Source organism: Triturus cristatus, chromosome 7, assembly GCF_964204655.1.
Source record: "Triturus cristatus chromosome 7, aTriCri1.1, whole genome shotgun sequence".
Classification (NCBI taxonomy): Eukaryota; Metazoa; Chordata; class Amphibia; order Caudata; family Salamandridae; genus Triturus; species Triturus cristatus.
Window position 1 is genome coordinate 1833254266 of NC_140590.1, and position 21884 is coordinate 1833276149.

The 21884-nt window shown below is 42.7% G+C and overlaps 1 protein-coding gene and 1 gene segment (V, D, J or C); both read left to right on the forward strand.

Moving 5' to 3' along the window:
• The window catches only part of LOC146813330 (T cell receptor beta constant 2-like), a 934578-nt gene that overhangs the window by 579718 nt on the left and 332976 nt on the right, over positions 1-21884 (forward strand).
• On the forward strand, positions 6431-20703 carry LOC146813340 (trypsin-like). The gene is made up of 5 exons (XM_085620155.1): positions 6431-6539; positions 10864-11023; positions 13571-13824; positions 17087-17223; positions 20469-20703. The coding sequence occupies exons 1-5, from the start codon at positions 6500-6502 to the stop codon at positions 20616-20618; spliced, it is 741 nt and encodes a 246-aa protein (XP_085476281.1). The 5' UTR covers positions 6431-6499; the 3' UTR covers positions 20619-20703.

The following is a 21884-nucleotide window of genomic DNA, read 5'->3' on the forward strand; positions in this document are numbered from 1 at the left end:
CCCATCCCGGCCTCCTCTGGTCGCTAATGGGTGCAGACGTGATCGTTTTTAGGAGCCTCTAGGCCCTGGGTGCTGACGCTATTGGCCGGGCGCCAGGTGCCGCATGGAGCAAAGCTGGCTGGATGTTGCTGTCTGCCCTGGACCAGTAGCATCAAAAGGAAAAGCAGGATCCGCACTGCGGAAGCGACCTACAGCTTTAAGGCGCCTCCAGGCGCTGGGTGCTGACGCTATTGGCTGGGCGCCAGGCGCTGTATGGAGCAAAGCAGGCTGAATGTTGCAGTCCTCCCTGGACCGGTAGCAGCAAAAGGAAAAGCAGGACCCACACTGCGGGAGCCCGCAACCTGGCGCTGGGTGCTGATGTTATTGGCCAGGCGCCAGGCGCTGTGTGGAGCAAAGCAGGCTGGATGTTGCGGTCCTACACGGACCGGTAGCAGCAAAAGGTAAAGCGGGATCCCGCGACTGTTTTTTATCGCCTCCAGGCGCTGTTTGCTGATGCTATTGGCCGGGCGCCAGGCGCCGTGTGGAGCAAAGCAGGCTGGATGTTGCGGTCATCCTTGGACCGGTAGCAGCAAAAGGAAAAGCGAGCTTTCAATCACTTTAACCTAGCGTTATCTCATGTCAGTTTAAATCCCGCTCTCAAAGTAAAATGGAATTAGAAATGATTTGCGAATTAAGTCATGTGAATTCCAGGTATAACATAATCCTGTGCTAATGGGCTGAAGCTGATAACAGCACATCTGTGTGACATGTTATCTGTACTAAAGCCACCTGACGGGTTGTTTTCAAAAACCTGTATTATTAACAACAACAACACCACCATCAATTCCACCACCATCAATACCACCACCACAAATACCAAAACCTCCACCACCACAACCACCAATAACACCACGACAAATACCACCACCACCACCAATGCCACCACCACCAATACCATCACCACCAATACCACCACCACCGATACCACCACCCACAATGCCACCACCACCACCACCAATACCTCAAATACCACCACCAATACAACCAATATCACCACCTCAAAATACCACCACCACCACCAATACCAGCAATACCAATGCCACCACCAATACCACCAATACCAATAACTCTACCAACACCAATAGCACCACCACAACCAATACCACCACCAATACCACCACCACCAATACCACCACCAATACCAATTACACCACCACCACTAATACCACCACACCAATACCACCACTACTACCACCACCAATACCACCACAACCAATACGAATACCACCAACACCAATACTACCACTAATACCACCACCACCAATGCCACCACCACCAATATCACCACCACCAATACCATCATCACTAATACCGCCACCACCAATACCACCACCAATACAGCCAATACCACCCCCACCACCAATACCACCACCACCAATATCACCACCAATACCACTAATACCACCAGGACCACCACCAGTAGCACTACCACCATCAATACCAACACCACCACCAATACCACCACCACAACCAATACCACCACCACCAATGGAGGATGAGGCTTTCAGAAGGCTCAACACTTGCTTGAAAATTCTTGTTATTTTGTTCACAAGTATTTCCCCTGCATAATCTCCTGACCATAGGAGAGGTAGTTGAGGACTTTTGCCTTTATGCAGCTTATTAGAGGAGTCAAGCTTGGGCCAGATAGCTGCCTTGCAAGATTGGTGAGTGCTACCTGGATTGCCAGGGCTTTAGCTTCTACCTTGTCTCTGTCTTTTAAGCATGAGCCACTTTTGTCCATGTGTACCCCTAAGTATTTATATGAGGTGGCTCTGTTGATGCTTTTACCATTATATTACTATCCACCACCTTGATCTTTCCTTGACCCATATGTGATTGCCCTTGTTTTTAATAAGTTTAGTTCCAGCTTGTTTTTGGTGGTATGGAGAGATAATTGATCGAGTAGCCTCTGCAGGCCGACACTGGTGTGACTGAGCAGGACGAGATCGTCTGTGTACAGTAAGTTGCTGATTCCGGAGTTAGCAAGTTTTGGAGAATGGGAGTTGGCATCTTCGAGTAACTGTGATTAATCTGAGATGAAAAGATTGAAGGGGAGGGTGCCAAGACACAACATTGCTTTACTCCACGCGAAGTTTGTATCTTTATGGAGATATGGGATCCATCTCCAAGTTTTATAAGGATCCATGTGTTTGTGTGTAGCTGGATTATAGCTTGTAGGAGCACAGGTGGGATCCCTCATTTCTGCAGTTTGGACCATAATTGGCTTCTGGGCACATGGCCAATAGCGGCCTTGAAGTTGACAAAACAACAGTGAATTAGCATTCCTGAGGCCACCCCTTTGTCGAACAGAACCGATGTTGCCAGCAAGTTTGTGATGGATCCTGATTTTGCCACAAATCCTGTCTGGTTAAAGGGGATAAGATTTTTTTTGTGGCTCAAGGTGACAGGTCTTGAAGGAGCAACTTGGTATAGTATTTAGATTCGACATCTAGAAGGGGGATTATCCTGTAATTTTTAGGGTCTGACCTCTTGCCACCTATATAGATTCGATGTACAATAGGAGCTACAACTTGCTATTTTAAGCACCCCTGACCCAGTGAAGGATTTGGCCAGTCATCTTCTGGAAGTCATCTAAACCTTTGCAGTGACCATCCAGAAAGATAGCATGTAATTGTCAAGACCTTGTTTCAGATTTAAATTTCTGTTTGCAGTTACCAGCTGACATAACTTGTGTAAACTCTCCAATTGCAGACATCCTAACATAATAAGGGTACAGCAGCTTTTGATCCACAGTTTTGAGCTTTGTTTACAAGTGAATGTTGTATTGTCTCACCGATCTTCATCCTTGTTCCCCTCCCTGGTAAAACAGAGGAGCTTATTTACAAGTCCCTTGTGCCACCGGTGAGTAATTTTTAATATGGGAAAAAGTGACGTACCTTCGGCCCAAGCCCCTTAATTAATTCAAAGTTGAGAGGCTTCCAAGTTTAGCTTATTCCCACTATTGGAGGTTCAGGTTGAACCTAGAACTTTACACAACGTTGCTGAACTAATTGTAGGGTTTGATTTGCCAAGCTATGGTAGGGAGAAAACCTCAGTTGTGATGTGGTCTGATCAGTGCCTGAGAGCATACAAGACACATTCTGACTCAAAAAAGTTAAGATGCTTTCTGGAGGAAACCCATTGCTCACTCTTGGCAACTTGGCTACAGCAGCAATTCTTTTCTCAAGTGGTACCACCACAATCCAAAACAGCTCACAGCAAAGAACATGCAGAACCCCCAATTGTGCAATTTAGGTTTGCTACAGAGCAGTAATTAGTTCAATAAAAATTAAAAAAATGGAGACATTATGGTTTAGGGATTAAACATTACACCAAACATAACAGGAACAAATAATTAATAGGAAGCAACAAATCCTTTTAACTTGATGAAGTTTTTTTTAGAAAAGTAGGTGTGTTTAAAAACAAGTTCCGCTAATTTGCAGCAGAATTTCTAAAATGTATAGGAAAAGGTTTGCTATGATGTTCTTTTATAAAAGGTTTCCAAATTTTCAAGGCCAGATCTCCGGGCACTATTTCAATGCCTGGGGGCACCCCCAGCTTGAGGTCAGGTCCACAGCAAACTGTTAGGTCCATTTGGCCGTCAGGTTTACTTACAGGAGCTCAATCTCTTTCTGTGTCAGTAATCTTCTATACTCTCTAGACATATATCAGATGTTCTTTGGGGCAGGCAGGCATAGTTTTCAGTTTATATTGGACAACTGGACGACCAAGCTTCCTCTGTTGGCAAGGTCTTGTCCACTCCAAGCAACCAAATATGAGTTCCCATGACCTCTTTATCCAGGGGTCAACAATAGGCTAGTATCACATGTCCAGATACATTACCAGTTGCAGATGTTCAAGATAGTACTGGAGGCAACGTTCTCTCATGGCTGTGGCACAAATAGGGCATTTTTATTTATATAATCAGGTCAGTAGTGCTGTATCTCTAAAAAAAGGTGAACTAAAATCTCCAGGTTTCCTCCTCACCTATTGTTCTAGTTCTATGCTTTCCAGCGTAAAGCAATCTCCTAGTCCTTTAATTACATAAACAGCCCTGGAAGATCTATTTCCTTTGCTTATACCATGTTCTTGAAATCTCCAAACTCTGCCTTTGACCAGCTCAGTTACCCACACCAACCTATAAAGAATAAGTCCACCTCCTGCTGCAGCCTCCATGTGTAACCGGTCATCTGTGTTTCATTGGCTAGGAATGTAATTGGAATACTATGGCTCTTACTTGCCTAAAGAGTGGCTCACTAAAGCTGGTAGGAGAAATAAAATTTGTCTATCTTCATACGTTAAGTATACTAGTGTTATGACCTGATTTATAGTTTGATAGAGAGGGGACTCTGTCACTAAGCTCTTTTTTGAGTCAGGTGGACTGTCTGTTTACTGATGGTGATGCCATCAGAAAACTTTGTATAACGACACTATGGTGTCGGGGCCATTGGAGATATAGCATTAGACTGCCCACCCAATTTAGAGTGGATGGCCTGATGTCTATTCTTTTAGTTCACTACTGCCATGTAAAAATGGGGACGTTTAAGAAATAATGCTAATATAGCTGAATAGTGTTCTTGTAGTATCCTAAATAAACCAGAAGACGTCCTTAGCTCAGAGAGGACCACAAGATTTCCCTATTACCCAGTTTGCCGGAGCATTTTAGATAAATGGAGGTACTAGATAGTGTACTTTTCTTAGTTTAGAATATTTTGCAAAGATTATGTATACTTAGAAAATACAGTTTTTTGGTAGCATCATCTTTCCTGGACCTGGTTACGGCATCCCTTAGTATCACCTCAGTCTCAACCGTCTGATGGTTCCTATTCAGTAGCAATATTCCAAAGATCTTCCCATCTGCATGCAGGAGTGAAGACACCAATAATTTGCATGGTCACTCCTGGAGCTCTTGTTTTATGACTGTAGTATAAAGGCAGATTTGCATGGCGGAGGAACACATCATTTTGATATAAATGTATTCATCTGTTGCAGAAGTGCAGAGCCCCAAATGTACATATTTGATTTAATGATGTAAGCAGAGACCCCGCCTGGGTCCTGGACCTTCTTCGATTTCTGGTCACTGGTCACTGGTTAATTTTGATAAGGTCTAAAGGATTTCCCTAGTGTCATTTATTGTTAGTATTCTACTCAAACTTTGTGAAGTGCAGCACCCATATGTTGGTAAAGTTTTGTCTTGTTCCCATGAGAATTAGATGCAACCAACCTACAAAATTCCCTCCGTTACTCTCGGACGCCAGTAGTAACTGCATCCATGCTACATGCTGGCTTCCTACTTCGTTCCCCTGTGTAGTCCTGATACCAGGATTTACAATCAATCGGTGGCTTCCCTAACTTCTCATTATTTTTACTGGCTTTCTTCATTTAATTTAGTTCATTTGTTTACAATCAATCCCTCTCATTCTATGATATATGCAAAGATTTCTCTCTTTGGGATTGCTTAAACTAGTGATTACAAATGGTTGAATGATCAACACTGGATCCTGAACATCTAAAATTTGGATATGATTGTTAACACATCATAACAATGCTTTTGTACTATTTTACATTTTTATGTATTTAACGATATAAGAGTAATAAAAAAAGGAGAATTAATTTTCTTTTGTAAGGCAAGACAATATTTGCTTATTTCTAACATAACTTATGCACAATATTAATAACTAAAAAAAACCGTAAACACCCAAAAGTAATATAATATATTGTCATGTTCCTATCTACAAAGTGCCTGCCACTCTTTCATACTCATACAACCTTTGTCAACTGCCATGAATGAGATCTTGTTTCCAAACCACGAAAGCCCTCTTCATATTTCATTTTTTATTTCTTTAAAAAGGCGAAGAGATAATAGTCTTTTATGGACATTTTCTACCATAGATGGTAAAACATGATCACTAAATGCTGTCAGATGATGGCCAGAGATCAAGGTGCACTTAGAAATCAAGCCCTCCAATAATTTGTAATTGAAATGTTTTTGTGTCTTTGTGGAACAGGCAATAGCCCAGAGCATAGAGTACAGAAAAAAGAAAAATATGTGCAGGAAATATGTCCTCAAATAGTTTATTTGCTCAAAGCTTTACAAATGTTTCCAACTTCATACATTTATAAAATTACAAGGTTTGTGATATTTGCAAAGCATCCTTGAGCAGAATTGTGTTTTCGCAAACTGTTCATTATGTACCAGAAGTCACTCTATATCTAAACGATAATCCTGTCTCCATCCACTACCTTTAATCTAGCCCGCTTTGCATATCAACTAGCTCTTAGATCCCCTTGCAGCAAGGTCTGCCAGGCACTAACATGACAAATTGCCCAATTTGGCAAACTGAATAATCACCTGGGAAAGTGAGCAGATGCAGAAGACCTTGGATGACTGGTATTGAATTATTTCACTGGTATAAATACTCCAGCCTTCTTCAGGCATTTCAGTAGACTCCAAGCAATCATGCATCTTTTCCTGCTATTCGCCTTCCTGGGAGCAGCTGGTGAGTTAACTAGCTATTCAATGATATTATTTCCTGAAACCTTTAAACTGTTCACCTTTCTTCCAAGATGGCTATTGACTCTATTCTCACACTACTTGCAGATGCCTAGATTAGTCAGTAATGATAGAGGTGTCAATCTGAGATTTCCCAACAAGCAAAGAGGTGTTCCCTACTAAGGATTGAGCGGGCTGGGGCCCTTGGACCATGGTCATGGACAGGTTAGGGGGATTTGTTTTCAGTTCTCTGGAAAAGTAAGACCCGCTAGTGTAGGACCTTTGTGCGGTATTCTGGACTCTGTTGTCCACTCTAGTGCAGCTCCTCCTGAGAGCAGTGTGGGGTAGAGAACACAAACATGTGATTACAAGCTTCCCACCCACACAGAATAGGTACAGCACGCCGTGAGCAATGCAAGATCCTATATTTGATGCTTCTCACATTCACTAGGGGATTTAGATGGAGGAAAACTGACACTGTAGTGGGGATCCCATATTTAAGAGCCAACTTCAATTGGTGAAGCACTGTGTCCCAAGTGTGCAAGCCCCACACGTAAGGCCTGAGAGGGGCATGAAGCTCCAACAATGTGCACTGATCGAATCACTGTGGTCATGATACCAAGCAGCCAGTGCTTTAAGAGGGATCACAAATTACATGAGATAATGGGCGAGGTGTTAACACAAGAAGTCCCCCTGGAAGCAAAGAGATGCCTTCTGAACGTATGGGAGCCCACTGACTTGAACAACACACATATCACCTGGGTTACACTGGGATTGATGATAGCGAAACACAACATTGCTCATAAATGGGGGGCGGCACAGGTACCTACGGTTTCCATCTGGAAGAGAGATATGGATTGATGTATGTTCCGTGAAAAGTGTGTATATGTGGCTAGGGGATGCCCCAAAAAATGGTCCTGCATCTGGAACGACTGGCATGAAAATAGAGGGAACATCTGTACCCCGCCATTGGTACCAGCTCAAGAGGAATGATTGTTGACAATGTACTAGTTACCTATTGTTACGATATCGTGCACTTATACTTGGGAAAACCGCTTTGCTATGCTGAGAAAAGAGACTGTACTGCGTTGTGCCTTGAGATGTTGATTTCTATTGTTAATAAAAAGAATGTAAAAAATAAAAAAGAGGGATCCCAAAGGTGGGGAGTGTCTAACAGGGGCGGTGCAAAGAATTGTAACAAGGAAATCTTTCCAAGAGGCTTGCCCTATATAGTTTTGGAAGCAGCCTAAAACATGGAAACTAGGTCAGTATTTGGATGCTTCTCTGTGAGTAGCATGTTATTGCATCCAGACATATAATACAACAGGCATACTTCTATAAAACAAGCCAGAACTTTGATTTTGCCAATGCTTGTTAGCAGTATCACATAAATGAGTAACAATGACTTTGTTGTGACTAATGAGCACTGAAAATGTTTCAGCTCTGAACATTTTAGACCGAAATAAGCATTGCTAAGATCTGTGGAAAGGGAAGTGGTCTTGAGAGTGTCTCATTCACTTCTGTTCCCTTCATGTCACTTTCTTCTGACGTCTCTCACTCTATTAGACACTTCCTCACTTTCTGTAGTCTTCACTCCCCATAACTCACATATTATCATTATCCACTTCACACCCCCTTGGGCCTCTCTTCTATTACATGATCTGTTAATCTCCTCGTTTCATCATTCCTCTAACACACATTTCACCAGCTCAGCTTTCAGCACTGCATTTTATGTTCCTTTGGTGCTGTCAATATTTCCACTGCTTTGTACTCTTTCAGTAAGTTGGTTATATATGTGACCATTGCTAAGAGTGCTCTGCAGAGAGGCCAAGGGATGCATGTGCAAGAAGTCTGAACACCTTTATGGCAAACTGACAGGCACTTTAAAAGGAATTTTATTCTGACTTTAGATTAATCTCCAAAGCTCCTATTCATGTCCCATCATGAACACGTATACACAACCATAACTCACCCAGATGTCTACAGGCAATTCAGTTGACATAAATGTCCATGTTGCATGAAAGAATACAGAAGCATACCATACGACAAAAAAGGACACTTAAGGAGTGCAAGATGAAATTAAAATGTAATCTAAACAGGGACTGCATTGCTTTTATGGAATATTTCACGGATTTCTACAGTCGTTGTTGGAAATTTAAGCATTGTTTTTTTGCCTGTAAAAGACATGCACTTAGGATCATTGCAAAGATTCTTTTAATTACTGCTGCATCTGAGACATGGCGATACCCAATACACTTAAAGGTCTGAAGGTAGCCCATGGATGTGGAGTGGATGATGTCACGTACCCAGCCAGATCCATGCCCTCGACCCTGCTGGCACATCACACACATCTTTGTGGGTTACCCTGCAATCCCAGGCCCTGTCTCAGAGGTGGGTGAGCTACTGAAATCCCAAGCCAGATGCCTGACTCTTGCTCATCTTGTTGTCCTCCTGAACCCCTGAGAACAAAACAAGAGGTGTCTGCCTGCAGAAAATTCTTAACCTCATGCACCAAGAATTACCAACAAAGCAGTGACTTAGATGTAATAGAGATGCGAGAAAGAGATACCCATCTCGTAGCTGAATTGCACAGTTTAAAACTTTGGGGTCAGTCCCAAATGGTGTGATCCATGGATGTTCATTGAATGATTTACATGACAAATATTCCCAGGTCCCAAGTCATGCACGACCTTTAGAACCAGGCCTGATGGCTCAGTTTTGGCTGGACTCTCCCTGTTAATATGTTGGCTCACCTACCTCTACCCTGTCTGCAGGACTAGCGATTTGACTTTACTATTGCTGCCGATGTGACTGACGCTGCCAGGCCAAGGCCTAGAAGCTATGTCCCTTCCTACTTGCTGAAATAACCCCCACATTGATAATGAACCCCAATCACCTAAAGATATTTAACATGGTTCAGAAAGAGAGTTGTTGTTTGAGGTCCAGGTTCTGCCCCCGCTCATCCAAACCAGGCAATCTGCAGCTGACATAGTCACACAGAAGAAACCCACCTAACAGTGAGGCCTCCACTATCCTGCATTAGCTCTGGCAGAAGGTAACTGCTCTGCAGTCTTTAAAATCTTCAGAGTGCACAGACTACAAGTTGGTAATTCAGCAGAGAGGTCTCAGCTATGGTAGGTTCTCAGAAGAGTAGATGAATGACCCAGAATGAAGATTGAGCCCTACAGGTGGTTCGACGTGGGGTGCTGCCACATTAATACATCTTTTATTTGGTGGAAATAGGAACAAGAAGGCACAGTGCTCCTGGTGAGGAATGGGCCAGACAAGTGACCAACACAAAAACCAAATACATATATCATATGCATTGGCAATAATTACAGAGGCTGAGACTTAAATCTTATATCCCTACAGTAGTCAGGAAACCAGATTTTAATGTCGCTGGCGCAGCACTATTTCTCAGGCCTTCACCATCATCTCCAGAGTGATTTGCTAATCAGCGTGACATAGATGGAACTTCTTCCAGAGTGGCCATGGTGCCTGCCAGAGGCCATGCTTGAGGCTGGGAAGATGGCATCACCATATAGGATACATAAAGGGCTCCTGTGGAACCTCATATGGTTGTGCAAAATCAATACCTCCAACAGAGCAATGCATGTAGTTGCATACTTGTGTTTACTTGTAAGTTGGAGGATGGACATTTAAATCTACAACTCACCATGGGGTCGCCTTGATTTGTAGCAAAAGGCCTTTAATGGAACATGCAGGTGTACACTAGTGATTTTTTGCTAAAAGCTGTTTAAAAAAGATGCAAATATGCCTTATGTTTCCAAGAACAGCAGATAATATTTGTTTAAAGCAACTGTAGCCACAATATTTACAGCTACGCGTATATTTACTATTCTTTACTCAATATGTATGTACCTTGAATATGTGTAAATCCTCAAGGTGCAAATAGATATAATTACCTGTATCTACACACTGCCACTATATTATGGCATTTAATAACTTTGCTATGATACTATTGTAGCACAGTATTTTTCCCACAATCTTTCAGTATTACACCAAAGTAGGATGCTTTGACTAGAGGGTTTTCTGGTTGTGTTTTCAGGTGGGAATAACAAAGGTGAGTTCCATTTCAGGGGACAGCAGTTCGAAATGGTTGGAGTTTCCAGTTATGATAGTACAGTTTCCTTTTTCTTTATAAGGAATTTCATTGAATGAAGCAGTGATAAGAGGAAAGCAACTAGAACAGTGTGTGAAAATCTCCAAAAATATATTTTGGGATTAGGAATATGAAATGGGTTGAAGTGTGTACACAGATTCTTTTTCTTGATTGACCAAACCTACATTCTGACTGCCTTTGTTTCCAGTTGCCTTTCCTGTGGACGATGATGACAAAATTGTAGGAGGGTACACCTGCCCTGAAAACTCTGTCCCCTACCAGGCGTCCCTGAACTCTGGCTACCACTTCTGTGGTGGTTCAGTGATTAACAATGAATGGGTGGTCTCAGCTGCTCACTGCTACAAATCGTAAGTCATCTGGCCAGTTAAACAAATTTGGTTAAAATGATGTTTGTTTTTCAAAAGTTTCTGCTCTTACCAGTCCACAACGTCTGCATACCATGAGATACTGTTAAGCACACGATATGGCAGGTGCACCTTTTTTACGACAAACAAGGTTTTTAAAAGGAAAAGGCAATTGGATTCCCCAACTTAGGGATCATTAGGATGGCGGAAGGGCCACCACCGCCATCTGATTGCCAATTTCCCCACCACATTGCAATGGCGAGGGGAATAGTTTCGCATGCGTGGCGGGCGCAAAGTCTGCCCGCCACGCTTCCGCCACAGGCAATTGTTACAATTTCCTGGCAGAGCGGACAGGACCGGGGAAATGGTGGCGGGTGCCTAGCAGGCACCGTCCGCCAGATCACAATGCTGGCCTCAGCCAGCCTTTCCATGGTGGGGAAACAGCCGTGGAAAGGCTGGCGGGGATTGGGTTTGGGAGTCCGTTGTGGGCCCCCCTTGTCTTGGGGGAGGTGTATGCAATGGGGGTTACCCATGGTACCCCCCTGCATTTCCCTGCACTGTGTGGCAGGCACCGCATGATACCTGCCACGTAGTGCAAGGAAATGCACTGCATGACATTTGAACATTGCAGACGGTGCTGCATATACTGGCAGGCTCATCGTAATTCAAGTGGTGGGACTGCGGGATGACTGGTGGATGGTCCCAACGACGGCAACGATGGCAGGCAGACTCAGGTCCACTCACCATCGTAATGAGCTCCTTTGTCTGGTTTGTACACTATCAAGCCAAAAATGCCTTACTAAACTCATAGTGGGCTTGCAGTGAATTTTCATTAAGGTGGGTTGTAAATTGGGCAAGTTACATTAATGCAAAACAATGTGATTACTCAATCATAGTTAAAATTAATACTCACTGTATTTATACCACAAACCACCATTAGAGTATTTAGATGGCAAGATGTACACTCATTCAGATTACGCTTAGGAGGAGAGTCAGAGGTGAACTTTACTTGTGTAGCTGCATAATTGAAGTTTTGGCAAACAAGCACAAGAGCTGCAAAGATCATTTTTCCCTCTAAAGATGTGTTTTGAGAGACAAATGTGCTTCGGAACTTTTGTGCTACATAGAAATGGTGAGGAAATTCACTACTCGCATGGGCAAGCAAAAACAATGTTGAATCCTGATCATCGCTGGTCAGCCTTGTATGAAGCTTGGTGATCTGAGCTCTCTCCATGATCTTTTGCAGATGTATTGGCTCTCACATTCTATTCTTCTCACTGACCCCTCAACTATTCTCATCATGACCTATGATAAGAAAGTATTAGGGACTGTGTACTGTGTACTTTTAATACAAACACATTTTAATAGAGTTGTAAGTTTTTATGTTGAAGCCTCACCCCATCAACTTTGTGAAGGACATTTGAAGCAGTTGGATCTTACTCAAGAGGATCAGTTAGTAACAACAATGGTTGTTGGAACTTTTAGACAGTCTCCTGACTTGAGAGGGGCATCCAATAAGGTTCTGAAGAGCTGCAGTCTTTTTAAACACTTCACATTGTTTTTGCTGACTGAAAAGGGATCTCTAGTAATTTATTGAAGCAACTCCAGCTATGTGAAAGGCCAGATTGATTTGATTGTCAATTCTTGTTGTAGTATGTGGCAAACACAGGAGAGATTGACATTAGCCCTGCAAGGGTGCCAATGTACGCCTGACAGACGTTTTCCTGAATGTTTTCACAGACTGTGAGGAAACATGTCAGGGGCACTTTCCTTGTCATATATACACACACACTGTTTTGCAGTATTGTATCTGTGACATGTACACATGTGATAATGTCAGGGAGGGATTGAAGTACGGTTCTGATAACTTGCTCCATTATTCATGGCAAGGCAGTCTGCCACCCATGAAGTGTGCCACCGCAATCTGGCACATGCATTTTGCTATAAGCCCTAGGCAAATGCTAATATATAGTTTGGCAACACTCTTCAAATCTCCTGTGAAGAGATTTCCTCATTTTTCATAACCTTGCATATAGAAGGGCCGGATTATGCAGCTTGCATCAGTGGCAGTCCCTTTTTTCACCATCCTCTCCAGATGTCAAAGGGAAGAGTGTCAGTCTCACTCCATAACATTACAGACACTCTTTCCAGCCCTGGGCTTCATGCATCCAAGTAACTGGCATCAAGTGTATTAGTCTAATTAGTTCATTGGATGCAAGACAACACTACAAATCCCAGAATGCATTAGGTTGTCATATAAACTTCCAAGACTGGTATCATTGTCTATGATGGCATCTTATCAAAGGCTGCATGTGTACTTTTGTGAGTTAGAAGTAACATTTATCCCAACTGCCAAGTGGAAACATGACATTCCACCTTTCTTTCACTGCAAATGGTAAGTCTGAGGTTGGTGTAAAATTGCATCCCCACAATTTATCTCTACACATCCAAAGCTATTCATACATTTTTAAAGACTAATGAATGTTTTCTTAGGTTATCTAACTTCTATATCAATGAAATTTTTATAAACTTTCAATCTTCCCCTTACAGCCGTATCCAGGTCAGACTCGGTGAACACAACATTGAAGTTATTGAAGGGGGTGAACTGTTCATCAATTCCGCCAAAGTGATCAGGCACCCAAAGTACAACTCCAGGACCATTGACAATGACATCATGTTGATCAAGCTCGATTCACCTGCCACCTTCAGTGCACGCGTCCAAGCAATCCCCCTCCCCACCAGTTGCGCTTCAGCTGGAACCGATTGTCTGATCTCAGGATGGGGCAACACCCTCAGCAGTGGCAGTGAGTACACCCTACCTAACCTTAGTGTGCAGAGTATCTCTTTAGAAATATGATTCCTATTGATATTGATTAGTAGATACGATATACATCAGAAAAGTTTCCAACATTGCAATTCTACACCTGATATTAGCAAACACAAATATTGCCTGCCTGAAAAGGTGGGGTGTCTGAGCAGGTAATGTTATGAAGGTAAGTGGGCAGATAATAACTAATTTGTTTCCAGTCTACCAGTGACTGGAGTGAGGTCTGGATAGGCACAAGTCAGTCAGACTGCCACAGCATCTGTTGTGCTGTAAGAGAACATATTCTTTTTTCTACAACATGTTTTGACCAGACTGGTTCCCTGCTCCACATTTTTATCACAATTACCTCACATACCAAAAGACTCTCTTTCCCATATTCTGAAAGAGTCCACTGTTCCACGAATTACCTTTTGTCTTGTGACTTGGTTTTAGGGTTGGTGATCCCCAGTAATGGGGTCAAGCTATGAAGCTCTCAAGCAGCTCTAGCTAGGATATGTCCTTGACCTCTCTCGCCACCCCGCACACTCAGTGGTATAAGCCAAAGCTGAGGAGCTGGCCTGGAATACTAATGGATCTAGAGAGAGGAGGAGGGAGGGGTGAAGGGTGATAGAGGGGAATCAATGCGCTTAGCCTCTCCCTATAAAGGTGGATGGAGTAAGCTGCATCCCCCTCAACAACTGCTTCCTGTCACTTGCCTGAGACTGGGCTTGATCACGCAGCACACCGTGCACAAAAAGCACAGGCATTCACCAATCTCGTTTAATGTGTGCACCTAGGTGAACTGTAGTATCCTGCTCATGTTAATGTTCTGCCATTTTCACCACCTGCTCAGCCAGTGTGAATGTGCTGTCTGCTGCATGGAATGTTGGAGTGATGATGCGTATTGGAATGTTGGGTGCCTGTGAGGTGTAGTTTGACAGTTGAGAATTGGCTGAGCAGGAGGCAGACTGCTCCTCGTGGGGCCGCTTCACTGGAACATGTCTACATGCAACTTACTTCAATAAAACGTCTTAATCTACCCCCTACCTGGGTGGACCTTCATTACCACAATATTTTGGCGATGAGTTGGTGACTACCTACGTGCTACAACCGGATTTCTATGGCGTGTGACAGTTCTTTTAGCCGGCAGTGCACATTTGTACACAGCTTCTTGGGACAACATTGCAACACCACATGGCACCATACGATAAGTTTCAATCCAATGGACGTCCTGTGTCAGTCATTGCAATGACGATCATGTGTTTCACAGGTGAATGGTGAGCTGATTTCTTGAACTATATGTCTAGTTATGGGAACGATGTCCACATCCCCATGCTTAATTATTTATCACATTTTGTTTTCCTGCAAAGTCGCATTACTTGACATTGTAGGCAAAGTATTCTTTGTGTTTACCTCATGCTTGCTCGGGTCGATATGTCTTTGTGAATTTCTCCTTACCTTGGCTTAATATACCTGCTGTACAGTTTCTATAGCAGTACTTGGCTGAAGGGTTTTTCAACATTACTTATTCCTTTCTTTAGCATCTAGTTTTAGCAACTACTTTGTTTTAACGCCTCTTTCACACAGTACATTAGACTTATCGTCTTTATTTCCTTTCTCAGGGGTTTTGTGTTGTATAACCCTCACACTGTGTATCTTCTCATGGGTGTCAGTCCCATTTACAATACCTAACGTCTCTTATGTCAGGAGTTGGTCTTGGGTTTCAGTCGCATTTACATTAGTTTTCGTCCTCATGTTAGGGGTAGGTCATGGGTGTCAGTCCCATTTACATTATCTACCACCCTCATGGCATGGGGAGGTCAGGTGTTTCAGTCCCATTTACAGAAGCTACCCCCCTCATGTCAGGGTAGGTAATGGGTTTCAGTCCCATTTACATTATTTAACCACCCTCATGTCAGGGGTAGGTCATGGGTTTTAGTCCCATCTTCACGCAGTAGTGGTGCATTATTACCCTTTCTCAGGGTGTGTCTTATGGTTTGTTAGTCCCTTCTCTGCCTGTGGTTACCCTCACTTGAGGGTTGTCCCTAATGGGTGTCTTTCCTATCTTCTACATTATCTATCGCCTGCTGGGGTACAGTTTATTTAAGTCTATATTTACACTTTGCTGTTATTTACTCGCAACGTTATGCTTAAATTTGATTACATTGTCAATTTGGTAATGGTGGAGGATGAGTAATACTTCCTGTATTTTCTTCTCATATTCTCTGTTTTCTTGCTTGTTCAGTTCTCCCCGTGATGTCCTATCTTCTTTACATCTTTGGATTCCGGACCACTCTTGGTTGTCGTTCTTCCTTGTCTATGTCTTTCCCCACTGTAGGGTCTTTCTTTTTCTTCTATGTTTACGAGGAGATCCTCCCACCTTTACTTTGTGTGTGGGTGTATAGCTTGTTCAGTTTGTGTCGTGCTATTTCTTCCTTCCCTGCATGCCTGTTTGGCCAGTGGGTGCGTTTGGGGGGAGTCTTTGGTGCGTCTATGTCTACCTGCTACCTTGTTGTTTCTTACGCCTTATTACAGTTTCCTTCTCTTCTGTACTTCCTTGTTGGAGAGGATGGGTCATTTCTATTTGTGTAAATTTACCCTTTGCTTCCTCTTCATTTTCTTCCACCTATCTCTTCGCTCTTTCCTATTTGTTCTTCCTCTATTACATTTATTCCGTTGCATTAGTGTTCCTCCCTTTTATCCCTTTCCGAGGTTCTTATCGTTATATCTTATTTACGTACAGGAATTATGCTTCTGTTGTATAAGAAAGGGGGATATGTAGTATCCTGCTCATGTTAATGTTTTGCCAGTTCCACCACCTGCTCAGGCAGTGTGAATGTGTTGTGTGCTGCATGGAATGTTGGAGTGATGATGCGTATTGGAATGTTGGGTGCCTGTGACGTGTAGTCTGACAGTTAAGAATGGGCTGAACAGCAGGCAGGCTGCTCCTGGTGCAGCTGCTGTCACAGGAACATATCTACATGCAACTTACTTCAATAAAACGTCTTAATATACCTCCTACCTGCGTGGACCTTCATCACCACATGAACATGCTTCATATTATTTGACCTCATATGATCCTGGCTCAGCGGACATTTTGAATGAGTACTATTCGCCCTAATTATTTCCAATAATTAACAATATGCATCAGATTACTAAATTGCTGTTTCTTTAAACTTGGTGAACAATGCAAACAGGTTATTGCTTCCAAGGTTTAATGCCCTCAGATTGTGTAACCCTACCACCATGATCTTCTGCAGGTAACTACCCAGATCTCCTCCAGTGCGTCAACGCTCCAATCCTCACTGACAAACAGTGCCACGATGCATATCCTGGTGAAATCACTGATAACATGATCTGCGTCGGATACTTGGAGGGAGGCAAAGACTCTTGCCAGGTAACTCATGTGTTTTCAAAGCAATATTCATTTTTCTGACACTATTGCAAGGGGGTTTTGACTCCCAATGTTGATGCTTTCCCTGTTTTGTTGGATATGTTTGAAAATCCAGGGATGTGTAGGGGGATTTGTGTGTGTTCCTGCAAAGGGGCAACCACAAAAGTCAGCCAGTACCCAAAAAACTGTCCATTTGAAGGTTTATTTCCAATCTGAATAGACTTGCAACCCTAGAACTATTAAGTACATTTTTATTTTGGAATAGAAGAGGGACCACCTGATAATCATTGGGGGTGTGTGGGTCCTTTTACTGGAGGTGGGTATGTTTTAAAGAACACGGGCAGAATCAGTGAAGTTCCCAGAACTTTTCCTAGGTCACCACAATTATAATCGTCCAATTTCTACAGGTGGTTTACCCGATCAAAATCAACAGGACTAAAGGCTGCAGGGATTTGTGAATTTCTGCTATGAGAGGGATTATGGGTAAACACAGAGGGGTATATTTACTAAGCAAAAGAGCCACCATAATGTCACTTTTAGTGATTTTCTGATGGCGCTGTGCCTTTCTCCATATTTACAAAGTGACACTAACCCACTTTGAGTGGCTTAACCTCGCTTTGCAGATAGGGCCCGTTCACACTCATCACTTTGGTTGAATGCAGCTTGCAATGGGTGTTGCAGTGGGCATTTCACCGCAACGCTGATTGTATTTCGACATTGCCCCAGGTTTACAAGGATGTGTACACCTGAGGCAGCGCCAAAAACTAACGCCATGCAATAGAAGGAGTTAAAATTGCGCAACTTGAGAAATACTTTTATTTCTCCTTGTTTTTGCTTTTTCATGTCTGATGCATTCTGCAGCACACATAGAGAGAGCAAAACATCATTAATGATTTTTTATGTGCAGGAAGGTGAATTATGACGATTTGCTACTTCTATGTGTGCTGCAGAATGCAGCACACATAGATGTAACAAATCGCCATTTTTGATTGTTTATAGGCAGGAAGGGACACCGTCCTGCACATCATTCCCTGCATCCCAGGCACCCTTGCACTATGGTGGAAGGGTACCTGCATTGGCGCTAGGTAGCTAATATTAGCGCCAGCGCTAGGGAAAACACAGGGGTGTGCTGTATTGTTGTGAATATGCCACATTCCTGTGTTTTTGGAAATGTCGAGGCACAGCGCTGCCAAATTTGGCGCAGCTCCACACTTCGACATTTCATTGTAAAGATGTCCCAATGTCTGCAGCTCTACCACGTCATCTCCTTTTCCCATTCCAGAGGATTCTATCTTAAGACTTTTGAATCAGTGAAAGGAGACAAGAAGGCGTGTGGTAGCACCATCATAAACCATTAAGTGGCAGTCACTTTTGGCCCTGCATACAGTAAGGACGTACTTGCTGGAGCACAGGATTTCTTTAGCAAACTTTTTTAAATAAAGGAGTGAAGTTGCAAGCCACCATGCTTGCAGCTTTCCATAGATATATTATTTAGCAGTTTCAAGAAAATAGGAAAAATATACCAGTCTACACCATTGGTCAGCACTGTTATGTATTGAGCTGCAAAATTCTTGATTCCAATCTGGAATGTGCACATAGGATAGATATAGAACAGGAGGCTTGGAGCTGCCCCTTCCAAGATGGCTGCCGAGGAAACTCCAAAACACAAAGCATTTGTGGGGAACTGATGACTGGAAACCACTGTGGCCTCCATTTTTATATACTGCTCTGCATGCATTGGTTTGCTGAGGAATATATAGTCCTAATTCATAGTGTGTGATTGAATTCAAAGTTGGATACATCCAGTAAAAACTTTTTACTATGGCATATTTTGTAGATGTATTAACGTTATTTGTTAACCAATACTTCTATAAACCAACGGCACATATTGTTTAATTGGATCGAGAGCTGGTAATAGGCGACATATAAAACAGTTCCCTGGGACAAAAACGTCATGCTACTCAAAGAAAAGGCAATAGTCGTCAGATGCGAAGGATGACAGCCAAGCACTCAGCCTTCTGGTAGCAGTTAAAACAGCTTCCATCTCATTAATAATTTAGCAGGCACAGGTGAGCTGGGGAGACGATAGATGGGGTTCAGCACTTTGATTTCCGTGCTCATGAATAGAGTGCATTTATTTTTTATCTAGGGTGACACAGGTTCTGGTCATTGGCTCACCTCACAATCTGAATTCCAAGTGCTTGAAATGTTTTTAAAAATACTCCATTCTGTAACTTGTAATCTATAACCTATGTGACTTAAGAAAAGACTCTACTCTGTAACCTCTTTTTTATCCAACACTGCCTTTGAAAATGTTTGACAATCAAATGTTTGTAAAGTGCTCTGATGCCCTCAGGTCTTGCCAGCGCTATAAATAACTAAAAAAATAAATAAAATAAGAGATGATCGCAAGTGATTCGATGCAGAGTATTTTGGACCTGCTTTATTTAAATCCCGGTTTTATGATCTTCAGAAGATCCTTATCAAATATGTTATTGAATTTGAAAAAAACAGTTTGAGAAGAAAGATAAAACAAGAGATGACCAAACAGCAGTAACAGAAACATTTGGAGGCCAGGGCCCATGTTACGCATACAGCGCACTGTCCTGGTCTGCATCACGGTACACGTTTAACTGGGTGCAATGCGAGCCATCCTGGTCAGTGCACGCTATTGAAGTTAATGCACTGCCCTCAGTGCAGCAAAAAACGTGAGCCTGTCCTCTGAGCAGCGCATTAGTGAATGGTGGAGCGGCTGCTTGAAGCAGCCTGTCCATCATACACTTTGTAGGTGGCTACACAGCTTGATTTTCAAAGGGGGACAAAGTTCCCCCTGCAGGAGGGTGCAGCCAATGACTGCATCTGCCTGCATGAAGATTTCTGGGAAGGGTCCATAGGACTACATCTGCCCTAAAGGTAGCCTTCAGGGGTGCACAGACTGTGTTCCACCTCTTTGTGGCACAGTCAGTGTTTCTCATAACTAGAAGTGTTAATGTTTGTGAATATGTTATGAGTTTCCACATACTCCAAGTTTACCAGTTAGTACAATTGAGTATTGCATTAGAGAATGGACTTTGTGCTATTCAACTTCCTTGGTCACTGGGGTCTGTTCTTTGAGGATCCTTGCTACTACATTGTCCATTAATCCATTTGTAGTACAGACTAGTATGATAAACTGATGTTCAACATATGTTTGTTTTAAGCAACAACATATCCAGTACTGTGTAGTAATACCTGTTTCTCTCCATCAGGGTGACTCTGGTGGCCCAGTGGTCTGCAACGGTGAGCTCCAGGGTGTTGTCTCCTGGGGATACGGGTGCGCTCAGAGGAACTACCCTGGAGTCTATGCCAAGGTCTGCAACTACAACCAATGGATTGAAGAGACCATGGCTGCTAACTAAATTTAAGTGACTCTAAGATATCTTGCTTAGAATATCAATACTGTGAATGAAGCAGAAGATTGAATTAAAACAGAATTGACTCTAACTTTTGTATCTGCTGTCTTCACTATTAGTGTTTTGTATTTTGTTCCGATTAGACCATGAAGGACTGGGATTTCTACTTTCGAGCCATAGTGTACTGGACTTTGACTAAGATAACTGCACAAGTTCATGGAAATTCTTGCAGTTGATCAGAGTTCCAACTGGCTGCAGATTTCCTTGATCCCACATATCGATACAGGATTAAATATTTTTACTGAAAAAGAAATACAGCTGCTCCACCTGTAGCCCAACCATGCCAATGAGTGTATGCACTGCAATAGTTTGTAATGTAAAACTGTAACTCACCCTAACTATATCACTGAGGCAGTACTCCATCCCATATGTAAAGAAAACACAGTGAGGGAAATGGCAGATAGAGGTGGTACCTCATTATAGTTATAACATTGTGCCACTGATGGAAATCAAGTGCATTAAAACTTATACGTTCAGGTGTCTGCTGTAGTAAGACCTGCAAGAAACAAATGGAGGAGGGGGCACGGTATAACTGATGGAATCTGTAAACATCTGGATTTGTTCTCCAGATGAGAATCTAGTCTGCCTTTTCTTGGGTTCTGGCAGGACTACTTCTCATTTGATTGGGTGAATCAGTTCAACAATCATGGGCCTTTGAACTCTGCATTTTCAGCAGATCCTCCAGTAGAGAGCGTGTAGACCTTACAGAGTGGTACCACTACAAGGCTTGTATCCTACAAAATGTCCTTCTCATGAACACTCTGGATTCCAGAAGACATCAATTTGACAAAAAATTGCAAGGTACTCCTAAAAAACCTATGTTATTAGCCCTCATGGTATCCTCCACAGTCTCTGTCTGGGTTTCTGTATCAATCAAGACAGGTTCTGCTCTCTTCTTGAAAATGCTCAGATCCTCTTTAGCCTTTCCCTACTCACAGTCTGTGTTTTCCACACAGGAGATCTGTGCTATCGCCTCTTGTGGTTCCCCTCAGTTTTGATCAATCTTTAGTCTGTACAGGAACTAGAGAGAGTCCATGAAAGTTACCTTCCAGTCTATGTTGGCAATTGTGTTTTACAGATTCCTGAATGCTACTACAATAAGGGATTCATTAACCAAGCCCTTTGTTTCCTTCTCTCCAGTTTTTAAACTTGCTGCATAATCTACTCATTCAGGCTGCTGCTGCTATATGGAAACAAAAGCCTTTCAAATTT

Bases quoted from the DNA above. Each gene is read 5' to 3' on its own strand.
- LOC146813340 (XM_085620155.1), top strand. From the start codon at position 6,500: ATGCATCTTTTCCTGCTATTCGCCTTCCTGGGAGCAGCTG. The intron at 6,540-10,863 runs GTGAGTTAACTA...CTTTGTTTCCAG, and splicing joins CGCCTTCCTGGGAGCAGCTG to TTGCCTTTCCTGTGGACGAT. The intron at 13,825-17,086 runs GTGAGTACACCC...GATCTTCTGCAG, and splicing joins CAACACCCTCAGCAGTGGCA to GTAACTACCCAGATCTCCTC.